This window comes from Tachysurus vachellii, chromosome 2 (genome assembly GCF_030014155.1).
Source record: "Tachysurus vachellii isolate PV-2020 chromosome 2, HZAU_Pvac_v1, whole genome shotgun sequence".
Lineage (NCBI taxonomy): Eukaryota > Metazoa > Chordata > Actinopteri > Siluriformes > Bagridae > Tachysurus > Tachysurus vachellii.
The window spans coordinates 8,685,571-8,703,070 of NC_083461.1; the positions used below are offsets into that span (position 1 = coordinate 8,685,571).

At 42.5% G+C, this 17,500-nt stretch overlaps 1 protein-coding gene across 10 annotated transcripts in view; it reads right to left on the reverse strand.

Annotated features, from left to right (window-relative positions):
• ebf3a (EBF transcription factor 3a) overlaps positions 1-17,500 on the reverse strand; it is a 93,660-nt gene that overhangs the window by 31,647 nt on the left and 44,513 nt on the right. For 7 of the 10 annotated variants that reach the window (XM_060895535.1, XM_060895462.1, XM_060895453.1 and 4 more), the window contains exons 7-8: positions 5,353-5,434; positions 2,120-2,264 (exon numbers count right to left, since the gene is read on the reverse strand). In XM_060895535.1, coding sequence (XP_060751518.1) covers positions 2,120-2,264; positions 5,353-5,434 — 227 coding nt within the window. The remainder of the gene's footprint in view (positions 1-2,119; positions 2,265-5,352; positions 5,435-17,500) is intronic. The other 3 variants (XM_060895509.1, XM_060895488.1, XM_060895527.1) reach the window with 1 other exon arrangement.

The following is a 17,500-nucleotide window of genomic DNA, read 5'->3' on the forward strand; positions in this document are numbered from 1 at the left end:
CCTCTCTCTCTCTCTCACTTGCTTTTTCCCGCTCGGAGCACTTATCACTTCCAAGAATGTGTTTCTAATCTCAAATACCCCAGTCTCTCTCTCTCTCTCTCTCTCTCTCTCTCTCTCTCTCTCTCTTTTGCGCTCTCTCTCTTTGTTATAGCTGTCAGCTGAAATGTGGATATGGATGGGATTATAGTTCACGACTGTACATGTCATGAACACGTGTGCCTGGATGTGTCTGTGCCGATTTTACACATGCACACACTTATGAACACATGGTAGAATCTGGCTGTTATCACCTTCTTTCCTGTCATCAACAGCTTCTGTATAGTCCTTACACACACACACATACACACATAAGTGTCGTAAAGCATCTTTGTTTTCTTGATGGTTTTGTTTCTTGTGGAAAAAGTTCACCTAAAAGAATTTCAGATCATAATTCTAAAAAATTAGCAGGAGCGATTATGGCGGGAAGACGGGAGAAGGCTGAAAGCGAGAGTGAATGACAGTCATAAGTCCAGGGTTGGATCTCTTCCTTCCCTTTGCACTAACTGTTCCCAGTTCGCTCTTAAAGCCCCTTATTAGGAGGCTAGTGGCAATATCAGCTCGGCCTAAATTTGACGTCTGGGCCGGCTGAAATCCCAGGTAGCTAAGTGGTGTGAAAGAAACAGGGTGTGTGTGTGTGTGTGTGTGTGTGTGTGAGAGAGAGAGAGAAAGAGAAGGGAGGACACCTTTTAAAACCATGGAGACTTTCTTTTTTTTTCCTTTTTCCTTTTTTTTTTAAAAGACTTGTTAAAGCGTTGCGGTTTCTCGTAGAAAAGCTGACAAGATTGCAAAAGAAAAAATAAAATAAAGAAAAGAACGAAACCGAGTCGGAGCTGTAAATCAGGTGTGGCTTCTACCAAATACAGAATTTGTTGAAACACATTCATCATGGACTTTAAAAAAGACATTAGCTGAATAAAAACAGTAAAATAGAGTAAAGCATGCTCTACAAATAGGGCTTTGAAGATGAGTCGCACCAACGGCGTACAAGCTGGGCCTCTTTTTTTTTCTCTTTCTCTCTCTTACTCTTTTTCCCCAGGGATGGGACGAGACAAGGGGAGAGGCTTCAACCTTCTTAATTGCTCTCCTAATTAAAGGCGGTTGCTAAGCAAAACACACCTACCATCAAATGGGCACAGAAGAGAGACAAACAACACGTCATGGGGCCAAACGGCTGCAGCGCTCAGGGCACCGGTGCGTAATTAAGCTATTTTCATTTCGTCCCTGTCATTAATAAACGAACAAATAAAAGTCCAAAAGAAAAAAAAAACAAATAATTTAGCGAGCTTTGCTTTGCAAGAGAAAGGGGGTTGCTAAATCACTGCTAATTAGCATATGGCCTCATATGTGTGACTCAAAATGTGTACATGAGCTGATATGCCATCATTAGAACAGAAAATTCAAAGGTTATGGTTTTAAAGCAGCGATGCCAAAAAGGATATGTTGTTATGATGGCTTTTTGGTGTAAAGCTACTTGACCTTAGGAGAAATAGCAAAACGCTGCTGAGATTTCATTTATGCTCTGGACTTTTGAGATATTATATATTTGGATTTCCATATGCTGGAAAATGCTGGAAAAATCAGTCAGTTGTTATTTCTGGAAGACATGAATTTTTTTATTTATTTATTTATTTATTTTTATTTTTAATTTATTTCTTTTTTTTTTTTGAGTTTTTGATTCATTTGTCACCCTTGACTTAGACGTGGCCCAACATCATTCATGAAAAGTAATAATAATAATAATAATAATAATAATAATAATAATAATAATAATAATAATAATAATAATATTTATGAAGGAAGAAGGTAGCAACATAAGAGAATGAAATCTATCCCATGTGATCTATAGGTGTATGCGTGTATGAAGAAGAGGAAAAAAAGAACTACTAAAATTACTACTAAAAAACTAGTCTTCATTCTCCTCTACTTTACACTACAGCCTTAAGTAGCTCAGTAAAAGGAAAGTGAGGATGGAAATGCACCTAAACAGCACAAGGGAGAGAAGAAGGAAAGAGAAAGAAGAGAAAGAGAAAGAGAGCGGTAGAAGTGCTGCAAATAATAAGTTCATGTAAAATGTGCCTACCATTCTCCAGATAAGGAGGGGCCGTACCTTCAGAGGGGTCAAGGCGGCGGGCACGGCGGCCATGTTTAGAGTTGTTATGGACGAACATGTTGTCCGAAACGGCCAACACGTGACCGTCCACGTTAACCGTCGTCGATATAACGACCTGGAGAGAAAACAGAGTGTGGACGGATGATTATTATGGTTATTAGTTTTTTTTTTCTGTCATTGTTTCATATTTGGGAACATTTCCGTATACCGTGAGAACGTCTGAAAATCAAGCGAATTCCAGACAAAACCGAATAAACCAGTGGTGACTTACTACAGAGACATAAGGATCAATGCAGACCTCGCTTAGTTTCCTACCTCAGAGTTCACCTTATTGAGAAAATAAATGACACTCTACTAATCAGCGAGCAGCTGCTTTCACCGAGTTTTCTCAAATAAACACCCGAGTCAGCAGCTCCCAAACTTGAGGGACCGGGGATCAGATTTGTGAAGATGATGATTATTATTAATGACCTTTTTTATTTTTTCCCAGAACAAGGTATGCGCTTCAAAACTATGTGACACACAAGATTCACACAGCGTGGGGTTCACAAACATCGCTCAGTGTCATTATTCGCCCATGGGAAGCATTTGTCATTTAATATTTCATTATTCTTCTCAAAAAAAAAAAAAAGAGAGACTCAACGCTTTTACAGGCACTTAATTAAATTAAACAATATTTAACGCTTTATATTTCCAGAGCAGACTGAGGCAGGTCTATATGTCAAAAAGAGGGTTTTAACGCAGCCCTGCTATATAAAGAAGATTCAATTTCTCACTTGATGGCTACAATTAGCCTTTGTGTGGATAAGAGCAATTATAGCAATTTCTATAAAAAGGATACACTCGGGCAGGAAGTGCGTTCGAGTGTTCTTTATATAAAGAACCTCTTTTCAAAGGTCTGTCAAATACCTGTCACTCAAACACAGGTTTTTTTTTTCCTGTGTGTGTGTGTTTGCACTTGTGTGAGTTTGAGATCTTTGACAAACCTCCAATTAGGCATTAATCTGCCACTTGCGTGAACACAGACGGGAGAAGAGGCTCTCGTCTGCTCTTTCAGGCGTTAACAGTCTCTCAAACGTTGCCTGTGGCCCTCACACCCATCTGCATTGATCTATTGATATATTGATTAGTTGTTTTCTCTCATTAGTGGCAGTGAGAGTCAATGCAGAGATAAATGAGATTGGTGGGGTCAAGGGGTGGGGGTGTTTGGAGGTGGGGGGCTCTTGAGAGGGGAAAAAAAAAAAGGGAAAAAAAGAAAAAAGGAAACTCTTCAGTGAATTAGCAAAATCGCTATTCTGTTTTTTTTTTCGTTTTTTTTATCTGTTTGGCTCACAGTCGTGGTTTCAACAGGGGCACTTGATCTGACGAAGGAGAGCGTTTAGCATTTGAATGGAGACAAGAAGGCAAAGAGAGAGAGAGAGAGAGAGGGGGAGAGAGAGAGAGAGACAGAGAGAGAGAGAGAGGAATCAGCATCAGAATAAACATCAGAGCAGCTTTACATCCCCCCTCACTCTGCAGCTCTGTGGTCTGTATCTCTACGAGGATGATGGATAGGCCGTGCTCCGGCCCCCACCTGCCAGGGTGAAGGATGAGGAAAAGAGGATCAAGACAGGAACAGAAAGAAGCACCAGAAGCACGACCCTGACACGGGATCTTTTTCTGGTGGAACATGTGCAAAATTTATTCTAGAGATGGCATTTAGTTGAACATGGAGCGGTCAGGATAAGAGAAGAGACAGCCATGCTGCTGGTGAAGATCCTTGCTAGGAATAACGTAGAAGACCAATATGCACCGAATGGCGATACATTTAGGATGAATACAGAAAAAAAAGAATCATCTCAGGTAGATTCAGGTCAAAAATCATCATGTAAGTCCTGAGAACCAGAAAAGTTCTGGTTATAAATGGCTTCATCGTCATCCTATAGGAGGAGTGACCCAAATATCTGAGTGCTTCTCCGAATACAATCCTAGAGAGAACGGACAAAATGTGGGACAGACTTCGAAGATGTTCTTTCAGGTCAGAAGGTCATCATTACGGTTCCCTTCTTCCATCCTTTCTTTTTGTTTTTTTTTGCTGAGGCAGCAAGAGAGAAGGAGCAAGCAGAGAAAACTGCACCGAGGGCCCTGGCGCCCTGTTAAGACCAGTTAAAACCTTCAGGGAGGAGAAGAGATTAGAAAGACAGAAAGAGAGGGAGAGCGAGAGAATCAGGTGGGCCATCAGCGTTGACGGATGTTTCTTTTAGTCACCACAGAGTCAGAAAGGACACTTCCTCTCACTCTGACTCTGACCTTCTGCTCTGGACACATGGATCAATATCATCTGCGGCCCTCGTCCTCTCGGCCCGCGGCGCATGAAAAATGAAAAACTCCACCGCATGCCGATGCCTGGAGATCCTGTCTGGAGCGTTATACGTCTTAATAACACGGCTGAGAATAGAAGCTCACACATTTCATTATTAGAGCCTTGGTGATAAGCTGATACACAACGTGGAAATGCGTAGCACTTTTTAGGAACTCTAATATTTGTCTTTTATCCTTTAAAACGTATTCGAGATTTTTTTATTGTAGCATTAGGATGAAAAGACTCTCTAGATAATTCTACATCCAGATGGTTTGTATTATGGTTTAAATTGTGATGAACTTAAATGTGACAGGGTTAAAGTTTCATATGAAACAAAAATTATAACACAAAATCTTTGTGTTGTGCTTAAAGTTAATTGTTAGCAAAGTGTCTATGCACTACTCTCTGTGTGTGTGTGTGTGTGTGTGTGTGTGTGTACAACTTTCATTTCCATCTTGTCTATTTGGAGAACTCTTTCCCGGCTTCCTGTGAATTGTAAAATAATTTATAGATTTTTGAGGTATGCAAAAAATGATACACCTTCTCTAGGTGATTTTAAATAAAGGTGTTACAAGGTGCGAGTGTATTATGAAGCACTATGTTACAGCAGGTGAACGGTTTGTATGTTCAATACCGAGGGCTGAATCATCTCGTCCCAAGAGAGGAACTCTCCCACGCCATCTCTGGTTCCACATCCCTCCTATCCACCTGCTTTACAATACCTGCTCTATAGACTGCAGGAGCCTATTTTTATTTCCAAATGGCCTTTGTGTGTGTGTGTGTGTGTGTGTGTGTATGAGAGCGAGAGAGAGAGAGAGAGAGAGAGAGAGAGAGAGAGAGAGAGAGAGGGAAAGAGAATTACCTGGAACCTGCGCATGTCTCGTGGATTGCCTGCATTCTTCAGGCAGTTCTGATTGCACTTGAGGAAGAATTTCAGAAAGAATCTGTAAGAAAAAAAAAATCAGAGAAAGACAAGATAAATCAATCAGTCTTGCTCTGAACGTACTTGACAGACTCAGCCGAGGACAGATCAATGATACAGAAAATAGATATGGACTTCCCAGCAGAGGTGAAAACTCCACAAGTTGTAAACCTACCAGTAGTAAATTGTAAACAACACGTAACACACACACACACACACACACACACATGCAGAGCTAAACAGTAATGATCGCGAGTGAATGTTTTGTTCGGAAACCCTCCCAGCGGATGTCTCACAGAAACTGTCTGTCTGTCTGTCTGATGCATACAAATCCCACAATTCCCATTAGAACCCATCTGTCCACACTCGCACTAGGTAGGCAGATATTCTGCAACCCCCTCCTTCCCTCACTACCTCCCTTCCACCCCCTCCTCCTCGCCATCCTGTAATTAAAGGGAAGCAAACGAGTGCACCTGAGCCCTTCTCATCATCAGGAGACGTTTGAGCACTTAACAAGGTGAGAGTGGCCCACGAAAAACTTCCACCTCGCTCTGACAATTAGAGCGAAGCCCATGCACCAGACCAGCAGCGCCCGGCAATTACAGCGCAAATTACAGCCAACCTAATCTGCTCCGCAAATGTCATGTGTGTGCAAGAGTCGAGGTGGGTCCCCTCTGGCACCAACACACACACACACACACACACACTCATACACACACACACACACACCTGCACCTAAGCCAGTGAATCTGTATGAATAGGTAAGTGTTGAACAAGTGGCTCTTAACTTCTTCCCACTCTACGGATGTATTTTTCTCAAGTCTCATCCCTAAGACCCTTTAAGAGCTTCCATGGAAGAAGTAGAAAAAGAGAGGATTATGGATGAGACCCTGTCGCTACCCGCAAGCACTCATGCACAGGTTCATCTCGGATGACATACATGCCGACGCAAATAATGCTTCGTTCAGCAGGAATATATCCGACCTGGATGTCTTACATATGGATGTCCATGTGCACAAATATTTGCCTCCGTCCCCCATCACAGGTTAGCCTCAAACCAGAGCGGTGCTGCGCATGGTCGATGTCATGCATCGCTGATTGTGTTGCCGTGTGGAGTTAACACATGTACAGCACAGCACTGGGCAAACAGGCGAGAGTCAGGGGGCACACGCCAGACGAGCTCTCGGCAGCTAGGGCCATAAATCACAATGTGAAATGATCCCCGTAACCCTGAACACCTCTCCTCATCCCGGCCTCATCTGTTTACATTCTAGCTTTTCCACGCTGACAGTGTGCGCAAGATAGATAAATGGATATAAAGATGGACGGAGGACAAAAAAGTGAGTTTTTTTTTTAAACGAAAAGCCGGCCTTGGACAGTGTCAGAAAATCATTGTCGCCAGTCATCAATGAAACATAAACGCCATAATGGTGTCCACAGTTTGGGAGGAAGTGGTCATAGTGCTGTCTGGAAGGCTGTAAAAATCTCCACTCTTATGATGGCAACTTCAGCTTTAATTGTGTGGTGTGTGCAGGCCAGCAATCGCAGGCCAGTGTGTTTGGACGTGTCGCTCGGAGGATGAGTGTTATGGGCTGTAATTCTCAGACCCTGGTACTTATTTCCCCATAGGGTCGTAATGTTTCCACAGCAGGTATCAGGCCATATCTCGGCTGAAACATGGCCCTCATTCACTTGCTCCCTGTGCCAGATGACAAACAAACAGCCTGACTCACTCACACTCACACACACACTCACACACACAGAGCTTCACAAACTTCTCAGATGTAACTGGAGAAGAAAGTATCACTCAGAGGAAAAATCTACACGAGAAAAGAATGTGTTTCATAAAAAAATATAAGGATCCCGAAGCAGTTCATAAACACTTGATTTGTATTCCATCATCACTGTCGAGATATCCTAATATCCCAAATACTGACTTACTTTAAGCTTATTATTATAAGTTTAATGGCCGGGTGTTATTAATGGGTGTTAATGGGTGTTAATGGCTGATGTCATGATATACTGATAAAAGTTGTATTGTTGTAAAGAAGTATTGCAATTCAAGTAATTATGCAGGATCCTTTCCTAAATGTATTACTATTTTTTATTTTTTTGGTATTGACTAAATTGTGCATATATATATATATATATATATATATATATATATATATATATATATATATATATATATATATATATATATATATCCACATAGCTACACACAATAAGCCCTCATTAGGGCTTTGTGTAACTGCTGTCTGTTTGTCTGCTTCGTTCTCTGTAGTTGATTAAGCAAAGCTGTTGTTCGCTATCTAATGAAAATCATCTCGGGCCTCAGTCCACAACTCCGAGTAATATCGGCTGAATTAGGAGTCATTTCAATTCTACGTGGGGATTGAGGAAATTGCTCCTTTGTGAGCAAGCAAGCAATTATGACCCCACGTTGCTTGCTTTCTCTCTCCCTCTCCCGTCTTTCTAAACGAATACAGAACCTCGAGTTCTCGCTGCAGCATCAGAAACAAAGGAGGCCGTTAAACTGTAATTTAATGGAATATCAAGGAGTCGGTAGCATTAGATGCTGGCAAGGCAGAGAGCGAGGGAGGGGAGGAAAAAAAATTAACCGCAATTAGGTTTGATTAAAGCTATCCTTCTCAATAATCAGCATTCGTGACAGGACAAGGGGCCCTGGTGGCCCTTGGATGGCAGCGAGGCGTCGGGCAATATTAAGGCCAATAAAAGGGATATTAGCATGGCTAATTACAACATGGCTAAAGCGTGTGTGAGGGGCCACTGTGTATTGTTATGTGCAAAATAATTGGACAAGGCAGTTATCAATTACGCAAGATGCCATTTCGGTTTGTCAAAGAGAAAGAGCGAGAGAAAGAGCGAGAGAGAGAGAGCGAGAGAGAGAGAGAGAGAGAGAGAGAGAGAGAGAGAGAGACAGGAGCAGAACGGACATGTTTAATTTCACGTCTGAGGCCTCAACACATCTCTCAGCCTTTTTCTCAATTCCTCCATTCCTCTAACACTTGCTCATTCCCTCCCTCACTCTTCTCCAGACTATCAGAGGCAGTTGCTTTCACTTTTATCTCTAGTCACAACTGCAGAGAGGACAAATCAGTGATGAGAACGATCAGGCTGCCTAGCACAGGGTAATTAATATAACTTTTCCTGCCCATCTCTCTCTCTTTCTCTCTCTCTCTCTCTGACCAGAGGGGCCAAATCATTATGAGGTGATTAGTGCCAGAGCTGAGGTTGCACACAGAGTGAACGAGAGAGAGACAGAGAGAGAGACAGAGAGAGAGACTTGTCATTTGAAAGGCTTCACAGGGTCAAGGTAATTGAGAGCAAAAAGGAGGAACTTTCACACACTCCAGCTCTTATGCAAGACACTCTTATCTTAACCAACGCCGTTAACGTATCGTTTTCTGGCCTTCATTCAAAAGAGAACGTCTGAGACTTTCATTCTGTCTCGTTTTCCCAGAATTCTACACAATTCACAAAGGAATAGTAGAAAAACTAAGAGATATGAAGAAAGCCTTATTCAGAGTAACATTATTATAGCTGTGCTAAAGTTTTCTCTCCCTCTCTCTCGCTCTCTCTCTCTCTCTCTCTCTCTCTCTCTCTCTCTCTCTCTCTCTCGTTCTCTCATGGAAACTCAACCAAATCCAAATAAAACCTAAAACAATCAAGCAAATTTGTAGCAATTCCTACAACTCAGTCTGTTTAAAATGTTCTCATGAAGAGGAATAAAATTTAACAAAACCGATGTTAACATTTAGAAAAAAATTACTGAGATCAGTTTTGCATAAATGAAGCATAAATATGACTAATTTTAACATCCACAGATACATTTATTTTGCAGACAATTGATTGATGTGATTAGGGATCAGATTTTTGTGTAGTTGTGGTGTAATACTGCTTTATAGAGACCATGGACAAAGAAAAAAAAAAACGCTTTCCTTTTTCTGGCTTTTCCCAAGACAGATGAGTACATGCAAAGGCCGGTAAAGAAATACAATGGCAGATGGGTGTGTGTGCGTGTGTGTGTGTGTGTGTGTGTGTGTCTGTGTGTGTGTGAGCGGTCAGTATGAGCACTAATTGCTGGTGTGGCGTTAAGAGCTGAGGCCACAGCTGTGGGTCTGTACTGAGTATTGATCATACAGCAACTCTAGCTGATCAGACCCCAGCCAGCCAGACAAACACACACACACACACACACACATATATACACACACATATACACATACACACACAGATGCATGTGGAACAAGCTAAACTCTGATGACTCCCGACCCACAGTCATATTCAATACAAAGGAAGATAAAAATCTTATTTCCTCAGAGTCTTGTCTCACACTTCCTTCTTAATGTCTGCCACACTGAGCATTTCACTAGGCACACGGTCCAGAAGTGACGCTCGCATTTTTACATTTGTGAAAGAAAGTGGTTTTGCAGATCCAGAAAGTTTCACACATGCTTTCACACTTCAACTCTGTGTGTGGTTGAGCGTGCTTTTTGTTGGTTTTAATGCGTGTGTATCTGTATATGTGTGTGTGCACGTGTGTGTGTGTCATGACATCATGGCTGGGGTTACAAGCGTTCTCTACAGGAACCAGATGGCCCATTGTGAGCTGTCCGTCTTTCCTTCTTTCTTTTCTCACTCCCTCTTTTCACGCTCTCGCCCTCCTGTGTGCCCCACAAGGGCGTCTCTCCCGATGGCATTGCTGCAGGCTTTTAATACACCCGCTCATTCCCACCTATCTCATACCCTCACCACACACACACAGACACACACACACACACACACACTCCTTTTTGGGGGCAAACAGTCAACAGACAACCTGTCTGCAGCCATGAATACAACATAATGTCACTAGAATCACACACAGCTAATACACAATTAGCTTAGCTTAGTTAGCAGGATAGCTAACAACTGTAATGTTGCTTTGTCTCTGTTATCTGCTTAACATAATGACCTAAATATTTAGTGCTGAAGTGATAATAATCAGGGTTTTTTTTTCCTAATCTGTGTGTAACAGGATATTAGTGAGAATTTAGCAGTAATGTTAGCTATCTAGAAAATTTGTATTATATTCATTCAAGCAAGAAGTGAAATTAGCAGTGCCTCCATTTTGTTTAGATGTTATAGAAAACAAATATGACCTCACCTGAGCCCTGCCCTTGTGTTTTATACTGGCCCATGCTTCTAAGACAGTCAATATGTGGCACAAAATTTCTCTGAATTCTTAACTTTTTAAAAGATTTGTAAGTGCTTTTACCTCAAGATTTGTTGGAGTGCTAGCATGTATGGCTAATATTTATAGATTAGAAATCATTGAAATGTCTGTTTTTGGGCTTGAAACTGCAGTGTAGTCTCATGTGGTAATACATGTATTGTGTGAACTGTGTGTGTGTGTATGTGTGTGTGTGTGTGTGTGTGTGTGTGTGTGTGTGTGTGTGTGTGTGTGTGTGTGGTGCAATCCTTGCCGCCCTCAGGCAGAATACTCCCTTACCTGAACAACTCTGGAATATACAACTATCGCCATTCCTTCCTCTCTGCCTCCTCTTTCTCTTCTGACCCTCTTCCTCCCTCTCTTTCTGTCTCTCATTCTCCTTCGTTCTCTTTTCCTTTTCCTCTCGTCCCTCGCTCCTAATGTGGAACATGCCTTTGACATCATTCCCCGAGCGCATCACTGGCCCTGTCAATCAGCAGCCATTTTGTCTTCGACTGTGGCCTCATTAAATCTCTCCCTCCATCAAACCCTCCTCCATGCTCTCATCCCTCTATCTTTCTCTCGCTCTCTGTCTATCTCTTCCCTCCCTTGCTCCACACCTCCTCTTTGTGTTTACCTGAGAGCTGATCACAGTGTGTATGCTCCATCACAGAAGTCATGGGGAGATCTCTCCAGCTGACTTATTGCCTGCACTCTGGGGGGTCACATGCTGCCTTGTTTCACCCCCTCTCTCCAGCCTGCCTTGTTCATAGGGCAGTTTAGCAAAGGGGCTTTTATGAAGAACCCCCCTTTTGCCTCCTATGCTCGCTCCACCGCTAGATACAGAGCTTTGATGTGGGCGCAGAGGCTCGAGTTTCCCTACGAGGAGATGGAGGGGTTGTGTCCTGATTCACCAAGCCACACATGGCCAGAAGTGCTTGTGTGTTTAGCTGACGTAGCAAAAATTATATATATATATATATATATATATATATACATAGCCCTACTTTAACCTCACCTTGCCATCCTCCCTCTCTTCTCCTTCTCTCTTCTCTTTTTCCCCCTCTCTCTTCTCCCATCTAACATTCATACGTTTTCACAGATTCTTTCAAGATGGCCCTAATTAGGAACTGTCATCTTTGCCGATTTTAATTATTAATTAAAGACAGGAAGGAGAGGAAAGAAAAATACATTTCAAATCAGGCCAAGGCTATGCACACACACCCACCCACACACACACACACACACACACACACACACACACACACACACACAAACATGCTAATGTGTGACCTGCCTGAAGTCTGGGCCATGTGGTCTGGGAGATGCTGATTAAAAACATATTAAAACATTATAAATGATTAATGCAGGTCCAGTTCGGAGTGGCAATTATTGGGTTTAGCACACGTTATCCAGCCTAATGACTACAGCGTCACCTCTGTGTCACAACTCCCACACATCAAGCAGAGTGAGAGAGAGAGAGAGAGAGAGAGAGTGAGAGAGAGAGAGAGAGAGAGAGAGAGATGTCCAGAGTTTTTAAACAGTTCCATAGGTGCTAGAAGTAAATAAATGAAAAGCTACGGTAGCATACAGCTGAGGGATAAGTCCAGGCTGAGAAGTGTGCATTAATGGATTTCTATTAGGAATTAATAGAAGTTCATAGAAAGGAAGCTCACATGGGTCAGGCTGCTGTGTTTAAAAAGAAAAACGGATATTTTTCAGGTTCTCGAGTAGTTGCAGGGTTTAAACACAGAACCAAATAAATGCGGCAAAGTTAAAAAAGTTTACAAAAGGGTAGAAATGGGGATTGAGTTGGCACTTTTTTGACCCCTTTCTATATTTAAACTTCAGTGATCATCCTGTGTTATTTCTTTTTCATTAATAAAATGAACATTGGGGGCACGGTGGCTTAGTGGTTAGCATGTTCGCCTCACACCACCAGGGTCGGGGTTCGATTCCCGCCTCCACCTTGTGTGTGTGGAGTTTGCATGTTCTCCCTGTGCCTCGGGGGTTTCCTCCGGGTACTCCAGTTTCCTCCCCCGGTCCAAAGACATGCATGGTAGGTTGATTGGCATCTCTGGAAAATTGTCCGTAGCATGTGATTGCGTGAGTGAATGAGAGTGTGTGTGTGTGCCCTGTGATGGGTTGGCACTCCGTCCAGGGTGTATCCTGCCTTGATGCCCGATGACGCCTGAGAAAGGCACAGGCTCCCCGTGACCCGAGGTAGTTCGGATAAGCGGTAGAAGATGAATGAATGAAGGATGAAAATGAACATCTACAGTAGTAGTGAGACCCCTGTTGTATAAAAGATAAATAAATAGATTTCTTTAATATTTGTCTTTAAAATTAGTATGTGAACACACTTATAAAGTGTGTGATAGAGAGAGGGATGTTTAGTATGACAAAAGAGGTCATTTTACAAGCAAAATTGCGAGGCTAAAACAATAGAGCGAGAGCACAGGGGGCAAGAGGCCACGGAAAAACCGGCGAGAAGAGAATAAGGGCGAGAAATGGCAAATGAAGAGAAGCTGGATTAGGAGCGGCGGCATCCAGAGATGACGTGAGTGCCATATTTTGTGCAACAATAATGCGACTGGCAGCAGAGATCCTTGTTTCTGATTCATCTAGTGCCGTATGGCAGAGCTTTGTCAGTCTGCGCGCGATATAAATTATTCAGCCTGAGAGATGGCAATTACAGAGCCCTGCACAACCAAAATGAATATTTTATGAGGACTAAAACTGCTCTGGAATGAATCACACACACACAACCACACACACACACACACACGCAGTGTGCTTATACATGGAAGGGCTAGAGGCCGTGACTGCTTTCATATTGTTGACTGAAATCCAGAGAAGCCTAATAAGCAAATATATTGCAGGTTAACCTGACACTGTTGTGCTTGTTGCAGCTGTGGACGAGAATCGCGCTTCGCCATGTCCTGTCCGACAAAATCGCAGGCCCACCACAAAGATCTCAGCACTCGAACTGTTGTTTTATCCTCACATTCTTTTTATGACACTTATCTTTCAATGAGAAGGGCTTTCAATATTTTGCAGCTCTTGAGTATTCCATAACCTGCAGTTTTTTTTCTTCTTCTTCCTTCCTGTGTGCAGGACTAAAACTAAATATGCTTTCCTTTTGACCCTGTGAATATGCTCTACTTGTTTTGCCAAAAAAGTGAGAGGAAGAGGAGAGTGAACAGAAAGAAGGATACACACACACACACACACACACACAAACATAGTGAAAGGCTAATGGAAGCGGATTAGACTAGAAGCCTGCTTGCCCAAAGCATCGTCTGATAAAGGTTTTGTCTGTTAGGTTTCCTGCAAAAGTCCAGCTTTATAATGCTGAAACAAAAAATAACATTGTTCACAGGGCTCGCAGAAGCAAGGCGGCCTGCGTGAATAGGTATTGTGTGGGCCCAGCCAGTGATACCTTAGCTTTTGTGCTCCTGGAGCAGGTCAGGGCTATGACATCAGAGCCACACAAGCAGGCCTCTGTGCACTGAATGCAGTGAGGATTTCCACCATGGTGGGAAAATGCATCAGGAGAGACCTGGATTTTTTTTTTTCTATCTCAGCACGCAAACACAAGACAAGAACGCACACACAGAAACTGACACTTTTTAAACACACACGATCATGCACAGATATGCATACACACTCAAACGCACATCCCTGAAACTAGCACACTGATTCACTTTAGCAGCAGGTTTAACAGTTTGTTTTGAGGTGTAATTAATTGTTGTTAAACTTTTAATTTCATTCAAATGTTGTTAAGAAAAAGGTCATAGATGCTAATGGTACAGTAGTCCTAAAAAAGAATAATTTTGTAGAAATCTTGTCATTAGGAATGATAAAATTTTTACTAAGTTGTTGCTGTTCTCTGAGCTGCTCCCTGTTCAGGGTCGCCACAGCGGATCGTCTGGTCCGTATATTTAATTTGGCACAGCTTTTACGCCGGATGCCCTTCCTGATGCAACCCTCCAATTTTATCCGGGCTTGTGACCGCCACTGAGAGTTAACTCCTTTCAATTTTTACCAAGTTGCATGTCATAGGACGACTAATTTGATCCTGAGCTCGGGGTTGATGCCTGTGTAACGTTTTGTATTTTCTCCTCGTATCTGTGTCGATTTCCTTTCCAAGACATAACGGAAGGACAAACGTGGTGGAAAACTTTTTTTTAACATCGAATATAATTTAAGAAATAAAATGAAAGAAGAAGAAGAAGAATGAAATAAAGAAAATGAACAAACTTTTTGTCACTGTGAGAGAGATTGGCTTTGATGATGCGTAAAATTTAACGCTTACGACTAGTCTGAAAAGTGTAAAGCAATAGCTAACGTCACACATAAACGTCACAAGTAAGTAAAACGGGTAGTATGGGAAAGTGACAGAGAAAAGAGCGAGAGAGCTACTGAGACAGTGAGAGAGACAGTGAGAGAAAGAGAGAGAAAGAGAGAGAGAGAGAGAGAGAGAGCATGATGTACAGTGAGCATGTGACAGTGAGATAAATGCAAAAGGAGGCATGTCTTCACCGCTGCTTTGCCTCACCTGTCTGGAACACTCCAACTTTCAAAGAGGATTATCTACAAATAATAAGGATGCTCCTGCTTGCTGGGTCGACATACAAGCGTCGTTCGGTACAGAAAAGGGAAAACACACACGTGAATGTAGTAGAAAAATCTCTGTCCATGGAGGAAACAGAGAGATGTCAGGTTAATTTTGTAGAAAAGCAGCTGAGGTGCTGTGATTGTGTCAGCATACATGGAGATGGGCTGCTTCAGGGAGGCTCAAGGACCGGAGGGTTCTGGGGCGATGATCTAGTGGGGTTATTAAAGCATCTCACACTCATTCAGTGGTTTTACAGCCCCAAGCCTGGGGGAGAATCATTTTTCGAAGCAACACAGGAAACGAGTCCTTTGTCTGCCACTAGGGGGCTATAAACTCACAAACAGTTTCATTTGCCTATAAAAAGCAAACAAAACAAATCAAAAATGTTATTTTCAAAGTAGATAGAACACACTGAAAAGAAAAGGAAAGGTCAAAGGGCACAGCTGACCATATCTATATTTTAGATTCATCTCTACATAATGTAGTTAGCAGGTCATTCTGTCTTTATCATAATCACAAAAAATGAGTCGCATAGATCATAGAGATCAGAGGGAAGAGACAATCTAAAGCTTGTTACCTATGTACAATGGTAGTTTTCCACCATGAGCAGTCCTGGGTGTCCCCGGAGGGAGAGACCTCATTAATTGCTCCTGTAAGTGGGGGATCCGGCTTGGGGCCGAGATTCAATACATGAGCATTTATCCCTTCTCTTGCTCTCATTGCTGGGTCGTCATTCCCAACCCATAAGGTGCCTGGCGCCGAGCGGCTCGGATAATGAAAATTTCTTCAAGTATAAAATCCTTAATCAAAATGCTGCCGGTGTCATCTTGCACCGGCGGAGAATCGCGACTTAAATTAATATACAACAGAACCTTTGGCTAAATTAACATGCCCTCATTTGCCATGCGATTCCCCAGGCCGGGCCTCGGATGGAAGGATGAGAAGAGGAAAAACAGTGAGAGGGATAGAGAGGAACAAGATGTCGTTTCACCCCCGGCTATGAGCTTTCAAACGCACTCAGAGCAATATGTTGATGAAGGAAGAGAGAGGGGAAAAAAAGCATATTAATAAATAAAAAATGCTAACAAGCCAGGGGAAAAAATAAACCTTGTAATTGAGTGTCTTTCTAATGATTCACATTGAGATGACAAAAAAAGGCAATTATTTGCGCCATTTTTTCGCCGTGTTTAGACGCCGGATTTGTTGATGCGCAGGCTCCTGCACTCATCCCTGGTGGGTATTAGTGAACTCTGAGAAACGACGGTTTCAGCAAAAACATCACAGCTGAATGCAGATATTCTCCAGATATACTCGCCTAATGACCTTGGGGACCGAAACATATGATATAGCTTTATATTTCACCCTAATGCTTGCTAGTGCAGCTCACAAACGCTGACAAACTCGTATCAGACAAACACAACCAGGCTGTGATATGTGAGCACTTGTGTTGTGAATGAAATAATGCAGGCCAGGACGGGATGCTGTGATACACGGCCACGCTGACACCTTAGGGAGCGGAGAAGTCTCCATCCTACTTGCTCTTAACAATCCGTTCTGTTCCACTGAGCAGGCCTATCTGAATACATTCGCCAGTATTTAGCAGACAGGCGGTTATCTAATAGTAAATATAAATTTTCCTCCAGTGACGTTTCTCTGTGTTTTGACAAAGCTCCGGTGAGGTTACAGCATTGGCCTTGACAGGCGAGGCGTCAGCTTTTTCCTAACCACATGAGAACTCTCAATTTACTACGACAAGTCTCCCTCTCTCTCCGTGTTTCTTTTTCTCTTTCCCTCTCTCTCTCTCTCCCTCTTTGCCGAGGCGAGTCGAGCCCCATCTGCATGCGCTCAGATTAAACATTCAATTTGCTACCTGATAGGCCACAAGGTCCGCCACTTACCATACAAATGAAAAAAGTGTCACTGTCAGCCCCCCCTCCCATATTCGCCTGACCCCGCACCGTACTCGCCTAATAATCCTGTAATATTTACTTCAGGGAAATTATGACGCGTGGCATATTTATCTTCATGAAAAATGTGCATGTAAAATTGAAATAGCCTTTTGAATGGGGTGAAGATACAGTCAGACACTAATATGCTTCATGAACTATAAAATTTAGTCACAGGGTAAGACTGTATTACTGCTCTCACACACACACATACACACAAAGAGAGAGAGAGGGGCAAATTTCCCCCCATGTTAAGCTGGTGTGAGCTCTGGCAGCCGATTCAGTGTGATAGTCATTACGCTTACA